Here is a 16,830-nt window from a genome sequence, read left to right as displayed (position 1 = left end):
AGGGAAATTTTGTGAGTATGAGGGTGATGCATGGTCAAACATGTAACAGGGTAAGGGTTTTTGTGTGTGGGTTTGACTGGGAGGCTTGGGTTGACATTTTTGTATCTGGGGAAGGACTTTCTGGTAATATGGGATTAAGGGTGGTTTCTGGTTTTGTTGGTTTTGATCATGACTTTCTTTGCATGGGGAAAGGGATGGAGGTTTTTGTTTTCTGGATCTGGGGTAAAGGACATAGTAATCAAACCTTCCTGAAGGTTCTCCAAGGAGGTCAACTTCTGGGTCTCCTGCTTCTTAAACAAACGATGATTCTGTTCCTTCTAAACAATTCACATCAAACACCCTGGAAATTAAGTTCCAAATATCCAAACCATATTACCCAAGCAATTCCTTCAACAAAACAATAAGCTCATGACCGCTTCGAGCATGACCCAATGATTATCGTTAGGAAGACCATTATAAAGGAACGTTTACAATAGTTTATACTCAAAAACCTTTGCAATCCTAGTCTCTCTATGTAATCTTTGCATATGTCTCACTTGACTTTTGACCGCATTAGTCCTAAAACCTCCAGAATCCTTTTATACTGATATTATCTACAAATGAATATCTTCTCCATGAGCCAAAACCTTTGGCTCTCCCAAGAACTTCCCAAAGATTTCCATTAGTAGCGAACTCACCGGAATCAAACTTTGCGGTTTCAAGAACAGTTTAAAACTTAAGTTGTATAGGTACACATAATAGTTTTTCTTGTTTTAGCTATAGAAACTTGAATGATTTTGCTTAGGCTTAAGAAAAAGGCTTCAACATCCGAAGGTTTTAGCTTTGGTACAACATCCTTTCTTACCTTTAAATTTCGTGCAATAAATGGTTTATATAGGTGTACAAAGTAGGATTAAAACCTTACATAAACCTTTCTCTTAGCAAAATTCAGATTGCAAATCCTAACAATTTCACTTGAGCATTTTTTTTCCTACTCAAATGAAACTCTCAGAGATCACACAATTTGCTAACTTCGAATGACTATATCTCACTCATTTCAAATCCAAGTTGGCTCAAATTTTGTCAATATCGAAGCCTCAAATGTCTTATTTCCAATGAAACAGTTTCACTTAGGAATTAATTATGGTAAAAAAGATATGGGTAAAAGTTCATCAAAACATAATATTTGTGCAAACCAAAACCTTTTTGTCTTTGAGCAACTTCTAACCTTGACTCAACCCTACAATTTTGATAATACAATCGATTTTGACATGTCTTGATACTAGGGATTTTTTAATTGCCAACACATCTATAAACCTTCACATTTTTTTTTTCTCTTTCCACTAGTGGCAACCAGCCAACCACACTAATAGAAAACTAACATTGTTACCCAGCCTTCTGACCTCTACGATGCAATAGTAGCTCTTATTTTTAAAAAACCCACTGTCAATGCAATGCACTCTATCTCCCCCCCCCCCCACCAAAAAAAAAAAAAAAAAAATTGCCTACACTTGTGAATGCCCACAATGGAAATATTCTATTAGTTATCTAGGACTACAACCAATTTCACAACTATCTCATGTGACAAATTATAATTGGTTGTCTATTACTTTTACATAAATATACTATTTTTTTCCATCACTCGTAATTAGCCACATTATATGTGAAAATTATTGAAGAATTGATTGTAGTTCTAGAATTGCCAACACATTATTGAACCCTAACCATTTTCTTTTTGTTTGCCTTCCACTAGCAGGTAGCGGCAACTAGTCAACCGCACTAACATAAAACCGCCATTATAAGCTCAATTTTTGTTTACCTCTATGACGCGATAACAACTCTTATTTTGGAGGAAACCCACTAGATGTCGATGCGGAGCAAAAGTAGGAATGGCAACGGGTCAGGTTCGGGCCGGGTTTTTGCATACCCGGACCCGACCCGCGGGCCAAGACCCGAAACCCGGACCCGGCCCGAATAATAATCGGGTTTTTTCTCGGGGCCCAGACCCGCCCCGCCGGGCCCCGCGGGCCCGTTTAACTTATTGGGCCCAAATTTGGCCCAACCAAAAAAAAAAATTGAAGCCCAAATTTGGCTCAACTTCTCCATCAGGAAATAGAGAATACATAGTCTTTGAAACAAGGATTTTACTCTGTAACAAAGGAAAAACAATCATTTGAAAGCAAGTGAATAAGACTGACCAACCTTCTCCAAGTTATCTCATTAAGTTTTACAAAAAACAGTATTACTTTACAGTGTTGAGATTGTTGTCGTTGTTAATTCAGGCTTACAAATTGCAAAGGAAGTCATCATGCACATCAATCAATGAAAACTGTGTAGCATCCATCACCGTGAAAACTTCAAACTACAATTCAACATAAAAAAATATAAGTATTTAACAAAACTAAATTCAGATCTATTTCCCAAAACCAGAGTACACCCTCCCAAAAATACCTCCATACCGTGGCAAACAGCCCAGTTTTGTTCCTAAAGCAGTGCAAAAACGATTCAGCCACTATGCTTTCATTTTGGTTACTTGGAGCATCCCTATCATGCCGGTGTCCAAGGAAAATTTAGCTCATGTGTTCGTGCTATATATCTAAAAAAGATTCCTCAGGAGACGCAGTACCGGAAACATATTCAACAATGGTATAATTATATTGATCCACACCATTCTTTCTCTCAGCATTTGCGCTCTGTTGCAGCTGCAGAGCGTGTTCAAGGCCTACCTCCACTTCACCAATTGTGGGACGATCCTTTCCCTCATTTTGCACACAAGAAGTGGCAATGTCAAGGTATATTTTGGAACAAGAAGTGTCAAGAGGGCTGGCGAGAAGGCAGGGCTGTGCTGAGGCAAGAGGTGAGAGGGCTGAGTGTGAGAGAGGTCGCTGTGTCTGTGTGTAGTGAGTAGAGAGTAGAGACTTAGGGTTACAAAATCAGAAAACATATATATATATATATATATATATATATATATATATAAAATAAAAGGGGTATTTTAGTAATTTAATATACCGGGTATTTAACCGGGTATTTATCCGGGTCGGGTTTCGGGTCGGGTCTGGATTTTTTTGATAAAACCTGGACCCGACCCGGACCTGCTTCGGATTTTTTTTTTTAAAACCCATATCCGACCCTATTCTTTATCGGATCGGGTAAAATCCGGCCCATTAGGGTCGGGCTAGACCGGGTATCCGCGGGTCGGATCTAAATTGCCATCCCTAAGCAAAAGCGTCTTAAAGAACGAAGAATTGACCGCAATTTGCAAGCTTTGTTAAAATTTGGGTGGCAATTAGAAGTTTTAATGGCTTGTGAGAGAAAAGTATAAAGACCCCATAGTTTAGAGTGGATTTGTGCAATTAACCCCTTAAAGAATAACGATACATGGGCATATTTTATCAATAATACTAATTTTGAAAATAAAGTAAGGATGTAAGATTATGACTTTGACACTTTTAGTTTTAGAGATCAAACTAGTCACTGGAGAAAATTTGACAAAAAATAGATCTCTGGCTTCCACTCATTGTGCTCGTAATGATTGCCTTTTATTCTCAAGCTAAGACATTAATTGATTTTTAATGAGACAATTTTTGAAACCATTATTTTATGATACGTGTTTAATTAATTAGTATTAAGTATTGATAAATAAAAATTTAAATTAGAGAATTTATAAATTATATAAAAGAACTTACTTAATTTAGTTCTATTTTAAAAAAAAAGAAGATCAAGTCTAATTCAATGAGATTCTGTTTAATATTGGGTTGCTTTATCTAAAAAGATAGTGAATTATTTTTTTAAAAATATTTAACTCTAAATACCAAATGAGAGTGGAGGGTGCTTGGTAGGGGGAAATTTTTTTGGAGAAAATGGTAGGCCCTAGGAGTTTTTTCTCTAACCCTACCATTTGGGTTGATTTTGGAATCTTCTTAATTTGAAGAGATAATGTAGGGATAGATGGGGCTTGAACTTGATGGGAAATTACCTATATATACCCTATTTCCTCCCACCATTAGCTTATATATTTCTTTTTTTCAACTTTAAGGGTATGTTTGTTTGGAGGGATTTTAGGAAGAATGGAAAATTGAGGAGAGAAGAGTGGAGGGAAAGTATCTATACTATTATTTAAGGGGCTTCCCTTTTTTGGATTCCTCATTTTTTTTTTTTAAATACCCCTACACTCCTATGTTCAAGTAGAGACAAAATTAAAAGACAATTCGGTAAAAATACATCTCTAACTCCCACTAAAATATTGCCTAAAAAATAAAGCCACTATTCTGTTAATTTTTAAATTACTTTATTCACTTACAAATTAGATTTCAAAATAAAAATTATATATAAAATAAATACATAGGTTTTTTTTTTGGCTACAAAATAGGACCAATAAGACTTATGACACTTCTGGTTATATTATGCGTAATATTAATGAGAAAATGTATAAACCTCAAACTGGAATGAATGAAAAATTATGACTTAAAAAAAAAGCCTCATCATATGCGCACCAAGCGCGTGTAATGAAGCTAATTTTTAATAAGTGTTTGGTTGGGAGAGAGGAAAAAAAAAAGTTATAAAACCTGGGTGTTTCCTTCCTATACCCCCAAAATTATGTTCTCATCGTATTAGGTAGAAAACTGAAGGAGGAACCGAACAAAAAATTCTAGACAAAAAAGTCCTTGGAAGCTCCCTACGTGTCTTTGTCGTTTTTTTTTTTTTTTTCCTTTGGGTTTTGCCTTTTTCTTAGTCATTTGTTTCGGTTTGTTTGCTGCTATTGTGTTTTACTGTTTTTCTCTTGTTTGTTTGTTGAATCAAACTGGCTTTTTTGGGGTTTTTTTTTTGTCAACGTGTAGTGGGTTTTATTTTGTATTTTTTTTTTTGAATTAACAGGTGGCTTGCACCTCTAATTAATAAATTAACAGGAATTTTTTTTTATTTAACGATTACAAAATAAATTATTTATCACATTATGTAGTAAGAGCATAAGAATAAATTTATACTAATTTCATTTTCCATCCTCTCATTTTTTTCTCAACCAAACAAATAAAATTTGTATCTCTTCACTTTTCCATCCTCCCAACCAAATACATATGAGAGAAATCTATCTTCTCACTTTTCCACTACTTCAACTAAACGGACCCAAACATTTAAGTACTTTATTTTTATTTATTTATTTTATATTGACAAGAAATTTTTGTTCTTTTAATCTATTTTTTTTTTAAAATCTAATAAGGACATCAGTGCATTTATACAAACTACATTTTTTTACTTTTAAACAAAACAGTTTTCATCTCTACTTTTCCACTCCTCCAATCAAACACACATAAAGAAAAGAGTAATGCTACAGCCACAAACTATTTTAATTTACAACATTTTTACAAAATGTTAATGTGGCTAACCTTTTATTGGTTTTTATTTAGGGTCACCATTAATATCACTTTTTCATTTACCAATAATCACTTACCATATCACCAATTTGTAAAATAATTTGTACCTCTAGCATTATTCTAAAGAAAATTAAATATCTTTTATCTCCTAAACTTTTCCATCCCCAATCAAACTACGCTTTGGAAAAACTATAAATATCCATTCCTCAAAAAAGAAAAACTAACATCCTTACTACCTAATTAATAGGGATTAGGAATTAATGATCCTCCCAAATTTCCAATATCCCAATTGTTGTGATGCACATGGTGAAAAAATAGAAATAAAATTGTATTTGGGGAGAAATTTAGAAATGAAATATGTACATAAATATTACTAGTTTCTTTTTGGCTGAAAATATATAGCTATTTTTTTTTTTTTTTGGGGAGAAGAACATAGCTAGTTCTTAATACATTGTAATCTTAGAGGAAAGAAATCATCCCAATATTACTGAAATAAGTGCTGACAGTCATATATGGACCAATCTTGAAAGCACAAGATTACATTACCATTTATGCGCATATTTACATTCATGAGTATATTATATACAATGTATATATCCAAAAATTTAAAAGGATAAGAACAACAATTTTGAATTTCTTTTATATTAATAAAAAAAAAACAAGTTGACCAAGGAAATGAGTGCTACGTAATTGTCTGATCACATCATAAACTCAGATATACACAAGACATGTACAACGTTGAGATTCTATTAAACATCGTGTTCTCAACGTTCATTTCTAGGAAGACGTGCGTTCGAGACTTGGAACCCAACATTTCCTGATTGATTTCCCTTCCTACATTGTAACTGGTGTGCACACACGTATACCTTTCTCGGCCATTTGGCTAATAAGATCAAGTGCATGTGCACACACGTTGTCCCAACACGACAGGTACAACAAACTCATTTCATCGTTCTGTTTTTGTTTTTTGTTTTTATCTCAACGTAGCCAAGGTGATTGTTTTTCTTTCCTTGGCACCTGAAAAATATTCTTGGGTTTTTTATTTTTTATTTTTTGGTTTTATGAAATAGAATTTGGTTTTGATAGGAAGCAAGAAAGAATGAGCCGTTGTTTTGGGTTTCGGAAGAAATGGAAGGATTTAAAGCTGAAGCTTGAGGATGAGGTCAGAGAAATTAAGGATAATCGCAAGCCTGCAATAAAAAATGTTCAAGCTGCATTATCTTCAGGTTGGTTTGTATGATTAATATATATATGCATATTGATACAACTTTTTGATGGGTTTCATTAATATGTAATGATATGGTTCTTAGACTTTTTTTTTTTTTTTGTTGAAGATTCCCATGACCGAATTTTTCGTTTCTCCATTACCATGTCTGAATTTGCTTTTGATTTATATGGGTTTTTTGGAGATTTAATTACCATGTCTGAATCTTACTGCATTTAGACTTGTTCGGCTGCATGTAACTGAGGATGATGTTATGTTGACATTACTTAGGTTCTAATGTATTAGGCCAAGTGTGGAGAATATAACTCCAATGGGTCTGTGATATTAGATTTTGTAGTAAAATCCAAGTGGTGTGACATTAATTAGATTCTAATGTATTAGGCCAAGTGTGGAGAATATAACTCCAATGGATCTGTGATCTTAGATTTGTAGTGAAATTCAAGTGGTGGTACTAAGCATATTCAATGACAGCTAAATGGGATTCTTGTTGATAATATAAAGTTTTTAAAAAATTTTATTTATTTATTTATATTAATAATTCGATAGTTGGGGATGAAAGATTTAAACTCTGAATCTCTTTATGGGAAACACTAGGAAGTTTCAACCAATTGAATTACAAGACTCTTGGCTGTTCTTTGGTTTTTGAGAAAATATCATATTTGTCGTGTTTTGATGGTCCATATCATAATCCCTTGAGGATCATGACACTTTTACTTTAGTTGTTAAGGGATTAAGTAGTATTAAAAAAGAAAAAGAGAGATAAATAGCAACTTTATACTATAGTTCGGTGCTGGTTATTCAGATCAGCGTGTTTGGCTCAAGCATGGATGAGCAGTGCTCTTGAGAATGCATTAAAATAACCTCAGAAAAATGCAGTCTTGAGTTGCAAAACAAATATTACTTGATCTTGAATAGAGCCAGCCGTATCAGCTATTGCAATTGACTTTGCAAATAGGAAGATGCAATCCTTCTTAATATCATGTTTGAAGACGCAGTTCATTTTATTACTGACTTGCTGAAGCGGCATAGTCTTTGTCATTACTTGCACAAAAAATTATAAACTTGAGAGGTGGGAATACTTGTATTTCCAATAAAAATTCAACAAACAGCTGGAATAGCCACTATACTTTACTAATTTCTGTCAAGATTGATCAATATTAGCCTAATTGTGTAGATAAACGTGGAACCTTGTCTAATCCTAAGGCTATAACTATTATCTTTTGGTTGGAATGCACGATTTGCACAATGACAACATTGCAAAACCTTGTGTTTTTACTTTTTGAAGTTCTTACTTTTTCAATGGACAATATGTGGTTTTTATGTTGCTCATATATTTTTTGAGAATATGTTTGGATCTCTTGTCAACAAGAAAGCAATTCAAGTGAACTGCCCCACCTTATTACAACATAGGGACAGAAGGGAGTAGGTTGTGTTTCAAATAGTGATCAATATATAGATTTATTCACACTTCTATCTCTTTATTTTCCTTTCCTTAACTCTATACTGCACATATGTTCACGTGAGAAAAACCCTGACAAATCATTTGACATGATTCTCTCAATTGTAGTAAGTTGATTGAACACCTCCATTGATTTCAATATGCACTGGTTTCGTTATTGCTGCTGGCATCTCAGATGTTTCTTTATTGTTGAGTGGAGGTGACTGCTGCATGAAGCTTTTACTCTAGACTTATAGCAAAACTTTGGTCCAAGCACATGTACTATATATTTTTATCTAAATTCAACAACAATGCTGCTACAATCTCAATACTAGGTGGTAAAAGTCGAAACTCAGACTTTGAGTCAGTTCTCTATTACTCACATTTACACATGAAACATTTAAACGTATCATTGTACCTTCCCATTGAAGTTCATAATTAGTGGTAATGTTTTGTACTTATCCAAAAAGAAGTGGTAACGTGTTGTGACTCCAATTAGGTCACCTGAGGCCAATGCTATTTTGAATCCATTGGTAAATGAATTTTGATGAAGGCCATTCATGTAATATAGGTTTCAACCAAAAATACAAACGCGTTATCAAACTTGTTTACAAAACCAGTTAACAGCATAACAACAATACTAATCATAGATGTAATCTTAAAAAACAGGACCATCATGTTCATCAGGGAAAAAAAGGACTATCGTATGATTGTAATTTTATCTTAAGCTTTCTAGAATCATGATATATTTGTTAGAGCGCTTTGCAGCAATTTACTGAATTTGGAAGTTTCTTTCCTTTGCTACAGCTGATAAAAATAGTTGTTTTGGATGATAAGATGCAGGGTCGCTTGTCTGCTTGGCTAGCCAATCACTGTTCACGTTTTTTCATTTTCTTCTAAACTATATGTTGACTCTGATTGACATGATATAATTCTTCCCTGTTCCTTAGATTTACTTTATGCTTATGGAAATTATAGAACTTACAGAACTTGCTTCAAAATTTAATGTAGAATCAAGACTGGGATCAAATCCCCCAAAGGATGAGTCAAAAAATCCTGATAAGCCTCCAACATACACCTATCGAGAGCTTGCAACTGCAACAAATAACTTTAGGGAAGAAAGCTTTATTGGGGAGGGTGGATTTGGGATTGTGTACAAGGGAAAGTTAGGAAGAACTGGTCAGGTAAATCATTTGATGGATGAAAAGCATATTTCTCTGGACTTCATTCTCCTACAATAGTGGCCATATACTTTTCTTTCATTTTTATTTTTGTTCTACTTTTGGCTTGCATTTTCACAAGAATTTTCATGGTTTATTTATTTATTTATTTAACATTGAAAAATCTATTATCGTTAGCAGGTTGTGGCTGTTAAGAAACTTAACCATTCAGGTCTCCAAGGGGACCCGGAATTCCTGGTGGAAGTTCTCATGCTTACTCTTCTGCGTCACCCTAACCTTGTCACATTGTTTGGTTACTGTGCTGAAGGGAATCAGCGTCTTCTTGTATATGAATATATGTCCTTAGGATCCTTGGAAGATCACCTCCATGGTACTTTATTAGATGGCTTTAGTTCTGATTTTATTACAGAAGATTAGTACCTCATGTACAAAACCAGATCATTTATATTCACCCCCCATAAAAAGCTCAGATTACTAAGATTATACTAAACTTCACACAGTTAAATAAAAATTTGAAGGAATTCAGGAAAAATTTAAGTTTTATGCTTGGTTTAACTTTTTTGAAAGGCACAACTAGAATTTCTCATCTGAATCACAAAATTCAAAATAGGCATTTTTCATTTTTGCTTCCTTTTTCAGTGGGGGGGAGAAGGTCCAGGGTTAGGATGGAGTTCCTCTCTATAAATGAAAAATGGATTAGCAATGATGTTGTGTGGTATTAATGTTTCTACTTTTTCTTTGTCTGTAATTACGCAGCGCTATGCTTTTGCATTCAGCATATAGATGCTTGATCAAATCGAAATTTAAATTTATTTGGAAATTTAATCCTTGGACATTCTTATGATTCAAGAACAAGGGTGATCACTCAAGTTAAGAGTTGAGATTGAGATACATCTCAGGTTACATTTACAATGCAATAGTCTGAAACACAATATAACCTGTGTATCACTATTGCCCGGTTACATTTTTCTGAGTAGGAAGAAAAAGAACAAAGAAAACTTGTTTAACCATTTCTTGGATAAATATCTACTCATTAAAGCAATTATAAAGACATTTCCAACTTATTTGAACTAAAGTAGGCTATCTAGTACAGTTTTTACATGATGTAAGTTGAACAGGTTGTTAATTAACATTACTTGCTGTTCTGTTGAACATATGTTATCCATCATCTTCTTAATTGCCTATTGTTTGAATGATGATCCCATGATTTCTCTGCAGATCTTCCACCAGATAAGGAGCCTTTAGACTGGAACACTAGAATGATGATAGCTGCTGGTGCAGCCAAAGGATTGGAGTTTCTGCACCATCAAGCTGAACCTCCTGTTATATTCAGAGACTTAAAGTCAGCTAACATATTATTGGGTGAGGGGTTCCATCCAAAACTTTCTGATTTTGGGCTAGCAAAATTTGGTCCAAGTGGTGATAAGTCGCACGTCTCCACCAGGGTCATGGGCACTCAAGGTTACTGTGCCCCTGAATATGCTACATCTGGAAAATTGACATCAAAATCTGACATCTACAGTTTTGGGGTAGTTTTGTTGGAGCTGCTAACTGGACGGAAAGCACTAGATGACAACTACGGTCGTGATAGACAGCTTGTTGAGTGGGTAATTCAATTAATGTCAATCTAAATTTCTATCACTTTGCTGAAAGGATTACATTTTCATAGATTCTCAAAGGGAAATATCAATTGCACTTTTTGTTTACGGCATTTGTCAGTAAAGTTAGCATATATGTACATGCCAGAGGAAGTAACCATCTCTGTAGGGTCTTCTCAAGTGATTTCCCATAGCAAAAACTAATTCCAGTTGATTATGTCAAGTGAATATGGTTAGTCATTGGAGGTCTGCATGTTGGATGTTGATAACATTGCATTCATTCTCACGTTTATCTTGAGGGTTTTAGTCATCTTTTTGGGCTTGCTTGATGTCTAAGTTCATCTAATGAGTGAGTGTAATTGGTCTATGCCACTGGGTTACGTATTTTGACAATTAGAGGCTATAGGTGGAAGATTTCATATCATTGTTAGTTGCATATATACTGATTTTGATAGTACACATTTTGGATGTTTCATATGGCTAAAGCTTACCATAAAAGTTTCCGTACATGGTCAAATAAGTTTGTGCAGCTCTCTACAAAATACACAAGATCTTTTTTTTTTTTTTCAACTCATGAATTATCAGAGTTAATTCATATTCCTCATGTTTTTAGGCACGTCCTATGTTGAAAGACCGCCAGAAAGTTACACAGTTAGCCGATCCACTGCTGAGAGGTCAGTTCCCAGAATCTGTCTTTAAGAAGACCGTAGATGTGGCAATCTTGTGTCTCCAAGAAAAGGCCAATAATCGGCCTTGCATGCAGGATGTGGTGGCTGCTTTGAATTACCTAGCTTCGCGCAAGTATAACCCAAATAAGGCTAACAATGCTGAAATTAAGGGCACTGAAGATTACTCTTCAAGTGGAACAAACACGTCAAACATAGGCTCTCCAATTGGAGCAAAGTTGTTGAACATAGGTGTGGACCGTGAGCAAGCTGTTGCAGAGGCCAGGATGTGGGGAGAGACCTGGAGAGAAAAACGACGAAAAAGTGCAAATAGTAGTCCTGAATCTCATGATGAATTATATATGTAGGAAAGCATAATTTCTTACTTCTTGTTCTCATTGTTTGGAAATATTTAGTGAGTAGAGAAATTATGCCATATATAAAAAAGAAAAAAGAAAATACAATGTAAGTGGAGAAAATAGGAGTTTGAGACCATAGCTTAGTTTGAAGGGGATAGTCAAGGATAAGAGAAAGTGTGAGAGCTCTAGCATGTCCACTATAGAGTCATTGTTGAAACTGATTCCGGTTTAGCAATATATCTCTTTCTTTATTTCCCCTTTAGCTTTTGGCAACTGCAATATGTGTCTTTCATCATCTTATCAAATAATGGTTGATCTGATCTCTAATAAATGTTGTTCCTAAATCTGAAGGCCAAGTCTTAGTCTTCTTATTTTTATCTTATGCTGCCTTGCATTCTGCACTGCAAAGAATCCTATATTCAACCAAATTCAACACCCTATATTCAACGAAGGATTTCCACATAGATCAAGTAAAACAATTGGATTTTTAAAAGCTGCACTGCTTGTAATCTTCTAATTGGATTAGACTTTTTATTTTTTTATGACACAAATTGGCTAAGATATAATTTCCTATTAACTAACTTAAATTGTTAGTCAAAATGCTTTTATTTCCTAAAGGAACATGCTTTCCTCACTCGTCTTTAGCTTAATCCATGTGCATCAGCAGTTTAACACTGCCCTTATAAAACTCGCTTGTGACATTGGATTGTGGTTATGTCAAAGCCGCTGAGCTTGTGTTAGCAAATCCAAATTCAAATTTTGAGTTTACCAAGCTAATTAGGATCGGAATAGTTTTAAAGACTAAATATCACATGCGTTCCGGAATTGTCTATCCTCTAATTGTGAGCCAACAAAAAGTAGATTTATGATTTCCAAAACAAATTTTGTGATAAAAAACATTATCCCCTTTGCAAGAAAAGGGAAGAACATAATCAAGTACAGTAGATAGTTAAAAAAATAAATTGCTTGAGGTTAGGATTCAATTTTCTTGCAAGGATCCATGGGACTGGATAACAGCCTATGGTGGAGATATATATGAGTATGAGGATTCCGATTTGGTCGTTTACTCATATCTTTACAATAAAACCTGTCCACCATAAGTGATAGTACTACTTTCTTTCTTAGATGGTTTTTTAATAGGTAATTTTATTTCGTTTCTTTTTAAGCTGTCCTAAAGTTAACGAAACTTTCCAAAAGTGGAAGTTCAATTTTCTATATTGCACTCATCTATTTTTAGACATCAAAACAAGATTCTTATAGAAAGTTTATGGCATTTAAGATCATTATATCTTTACATTTTTTATTGATTAGAGTGTGATTTCAAAGTAAATAATGATATTTTCTCCTAAATAAATGAAATAGTGATAGGGAGTATAGTGACACGAGGATACTCCCTCATCTTCATGTGCGAAAAACTCAGAAAAAGTTCAATTAGAATTTAAAATTAGAATCATTTTGGGCTATGTGTCTAAATTTAGGTGGGGACCATACCATATTTATCCACTTAAGTGTTTGCCATATATCCACTTAAATTTTTTAATCTTTATGCCAAATGAGTTAATGAGTGCAAAATACTAAGAATTTAATATTAATGAACTATAAAATAATAAATAAATAAACCAATCACATATACTCAACAAAAATCATAACATAACAAAGATCACCACATGTTCTATCTCATTAAAAATTAGAAAAAAAAAATGATCATAAGTAGTATTAAATTTAGGTAAGAATTTTAATATGTGACTAATTACATTTACTTTAAAAAAAATTGACTAATTATTTATATTTTTATGGAATCCAATTTTGCATCATGTGTCTAATCTTGTATGGTGACCACATCATAGTTATCCACTTAAGTTTGTGCCATGTGTCCACTAAAGTTTTTTAATCTTTGTTTCAAGTGAGTTATTGACTGCAAAACACTAAGAATTTAATATTAATGAACTATACAATTAAGAAGAAAAAAAAATCAATCACATATACTCAATAAAAATCACCACATAACAAATATCACCACATGTTGTATCTTATTAAAAAATGATCATAAGTAGTATTAAATTTAGGTAATAATTTTAATATGTGACTAATTACTTTTATTTTTAAACAAAAATAATTTGACTAATTATTTATATTTTTATGACAAAAATTGTGTTTAATTTTAAATGTATCTATACTTATGCATGTGTTACATGCTTTTTTAAAAAAAAATTTGATTAATTGTTTTTTTTAATAAAAATTGTATTTAATTTTAAATGCACTCATGCGTTTGCATGAGTTACATGCTAGTTTCACTTAATTACGTCTACCTGATTAAATGCACATGAGAACCACTAATCACGTGATAGGAGGGAGAAAAAGGCAAGAGATTAAAAAAAAAAACTCAATTGACACTTTAAGATGTTTGGTGTTTCCAACGGAGACATCTAAGGTTTAAATCCCTCATTGTCTATTTATAACTATCAAATTTATATTTTTTTTAAAAAACTTACAAAAAAAATGTATTGTGTTTAGGCAAAGTAATTCACATTTTCATAGAGTTTTTGGCCACTCCCATGATTTCAACCATTCCCTTTAATTGGGGCATGGAAGGCATCATGAGTATAATTACAAGAAAAATTATCAAGACTTATGCCCACGTTTAGGAATGGTGGATTAATGATGTGTAAATGTTATGCTCATAATTTATCAAGAGGTTCGTACTCCTTCCGAAGGAAGTCAATACTGTACTGGAGGCTATACTGGTTTGGCCAGCGGTACGATATATTTCGGGTACTCGTCAATAACGGTGTACCGTTTCAGGTTTACCGTTATTTTATATATTATACACACACACACACACACACACAAAATCTTTAAAACCATGTTTACAAAATTATCCACTATTCTTCTGCCCCAAGAAGCATAGGAATTACAACACAAAGGAACAACTTTGCATAGACAATTCATCATTAGAGAAAAGTTATAGATGCACGACAAGTCTAAATTGGTCTCATTTTTCTTTAGTGTAATTAAATAAACATAATGCTGAAATTACATTTCGTAATGAATCTGTAAAATTGTCTTTCCAAAGAAAGAAACAACCCCCCTTATAACAAATGAAAGTAAACCAAAATTAATTAAAAAAAAACACAAAAATAAATTTTAGAGTATAGAAACTAATAAAAAAAAAAGTAACAAAACTAAAAAAGAAAATAAATAAATTCTATGTTTTGCATCAAGAAATTCTGAAGAATGACATGATGGAACAATTGCAAGATACTCATATAAAAATGCCAATTTCTAAAACCTTATGCAAAACTTATGTCCTACAATGGCAATGATTTTCAAATTTGATTAAGGCAAAATTTTGCCTAAGAGTGAGAAGCTGAGACTTGAAACAGAGAATGAGAAGCCGAGACAGAGCAGAGTGAGAGACATAGAGCAACTGAGAGAAAGCGTGAGAGAAAGAAAGAAAAAGGGTTGTGCGGCTGGGACTTAGGGTTAGCATTAGGTTTAGCATAATTACCATATTGCCCTTGAAAAATTGTCAAAATTACAACAACAAAAAAAGTGGCTTGGAGTGTTTCGGCTCGGTACGGTCAATACGCATCTAGTATGGCCGGATTTTGCCGGTACGCGCCCGGTACAGTCAGTATATTTTTTAGTATGAAACAGAAGGGTACTTATACCGGTGCACTAGCCGGTACAGTATTTACTGGCTGGTACGGTATGGTATTTGCTTCACTGGTCCTTCCTATCTCATCCATTACTACTTGGATGAGGTAATTGAGGATGAAAGAAGGTGGACAAGGCATTCCCCATCAGTGTATTTAAATTGAATTGACATTAGTAGAATTAAGATGAATACATGTATATTTTTACATAATTATCTTTAAAGTTAAAGTCAGAATCATATCTTGTAAGGATGACAATAGAGCGGGTGGGATCAGATTAGGGATACTCTATCCCTACCTCATCTCCTCTTCGGGGAAGGAAACACATCATGGGGCTAGTCGTGGGATACGTTGGAGGCAGGACAAGTTGAGGACCCTTAATAAGGTGGCTTCAACTTAAATAAGATGAAGACAAAAGAGAAAGGGGAGCGACAATCATAAGTGTTAAAAGAGGGAGAAAGAAAGTGTTTTGGTTCATAGTACTGGAAAATGTATAAAAAAATCAATTATAATAGGATATTTATATAAAGAAATCAATTATATATATATAGAAATTCAAGATGAGGTGAGGGTGGGGAAAACAAAGCCTATTTTTGGTTCCATCACTTCCTTGGGGTGGGAAAAATCTTCACAAGAAAAGACACATCGAGTAGGATGAAAAATCTTTGTCATCTCTATTAAGTTTAGACCCCTTACTAGAATATGTTTAATATAATATTATACTAAGTTGATTAACAAGATAGTTATTCAAGATTAGGTTAAACATAAATAACACAAACAGTAAAGCAGTGGAAAATAAAGAATACAAAGATCTGATGACCCAAGAAAATCTAACTGGTAAAAAACCTGGGAAGGATTTAACCTAGCTATCCTTAAGGTAAAAAACCGATCCATCATGAAAGAATTAGAGTTTTTAAAATAGAATTTAGACCACTAACATCCTATTGCTACCTCGTGTAGAAAACTTACTATCACGGTCATGTGATAGCTCCGAGTCCACAGACTACTTCTTTCCTTGATCTGCAACAACCACAAGTTCTCCTACTTGTGACTTTGAGACTCCACTCAAAGGTTTAAGATCTTCTTTAAAGTTCTTTATGCAGCAACTAAAGAGATTATTAAGTTCTTGATGTGAATCTTGATCTTGATAGTTCAAAGTGTGTGTATGAAGGTAAACACCTCTAAATCTTACAAAAGATTCAACACACAACTCAACAAAGATTCTAGAGAGCTTATGGGTACAAAACCCTAGATATAAAAAGAGGCACACTCTTTTATCTCTGAAAATCCTTACAAAAACATGCTTAGAGTTTTCTTTATATACTAGAATAAGTAGATTCGAAACCCTAATCCT

At 33.7% G+C, this 16,830-nt stretch overlaps 1 protein-coding gene across 2 annotated transcripts; it reads left to right on the top strand.

Annotated features, from left to right (window-relative positions):
* The first annotated feature begins 6,087 nt into the window (after positions 1-6,087).
* LOC142643127 (putative serine/threonine-protein kinase PBL7) lies at positions 6,088-12,076 on the top strand. 2 transcript variants are annotated; one of them, XM_075817669.1, is made up of 6 exons: positions 6,088-6,284; positions 6,441-6,580; positions 9,029-9,201; positions 9,379-9,568; positions 10,417-10,805; positions 11,410-12,076. In XM_075817669.1, exons 2-6 carry the CDS (start codon positions 6,454-6,456, stop codon positions 11,827-11,829), a joined length of 1,299 nt encoding a protein of 432 aa, XP_075673784.1. In that variant the 5' UTR covers positions 6,088-6,284; positions 6,441-6,453; the 3' UTR covers positions 11,830-12,076. The 2 variants fall into 2 exon arrangements, with proteins under 2 accessions (XP_075673784.1, XP_075673791.1); XM_075817676.1 differs by having other exon boundaries at positions 6,425-6,580.
* The last annotated feature ends 4,754 nt before the right edge of the window (positions 12,077-16,830 follow it).

This window comes from Castanea sativa, chromosome 1 (assembly GCF_040712315.1).
Source record: "Castanea sativa cultivar Marrone di Chiusa Pesio chromosome 1, ASM4071231v1".
NCBI lineage: Eukaryota > Viridiplantae > Streptophyta > Magnoliopsida > Fagales > Fagaceae > Castanea > Castanea sativa.
The sequence above is the reverse complement of the archived record's forward strand: the minus strand, read 5'-3'. Positions and strand labels throughout refer to the sequence as shown.

What these genes read in the sequence shown, in the direction of transcription:
- LOC142643127 (XM_075817669.1), top strand. Translation starts at nt 6,454, where the DNA reads ATGAGCCGTTGTTTTGGGTTTCGGAAGAAATGGAAGGATTTAAAGCTG. An exon ending in AGTTAGGAAGAACTGGTCAG is followed by an intron (nt 9,202 to 9,378) that starts GTAAATCATTTG and finishes TATCGTTAGCAG; the next exon opens with GTTGTGGCTGTTAAGAAACT. An exon ending in ATAGACAGCTTGTTGAGTGG is followed by an intron (nt 10,806 to 11,409) that starts GTAATTCAATTA and finishes TCATGTTTTTAG; the next exon opens with GCACGTCCTATGTTGAAAGA.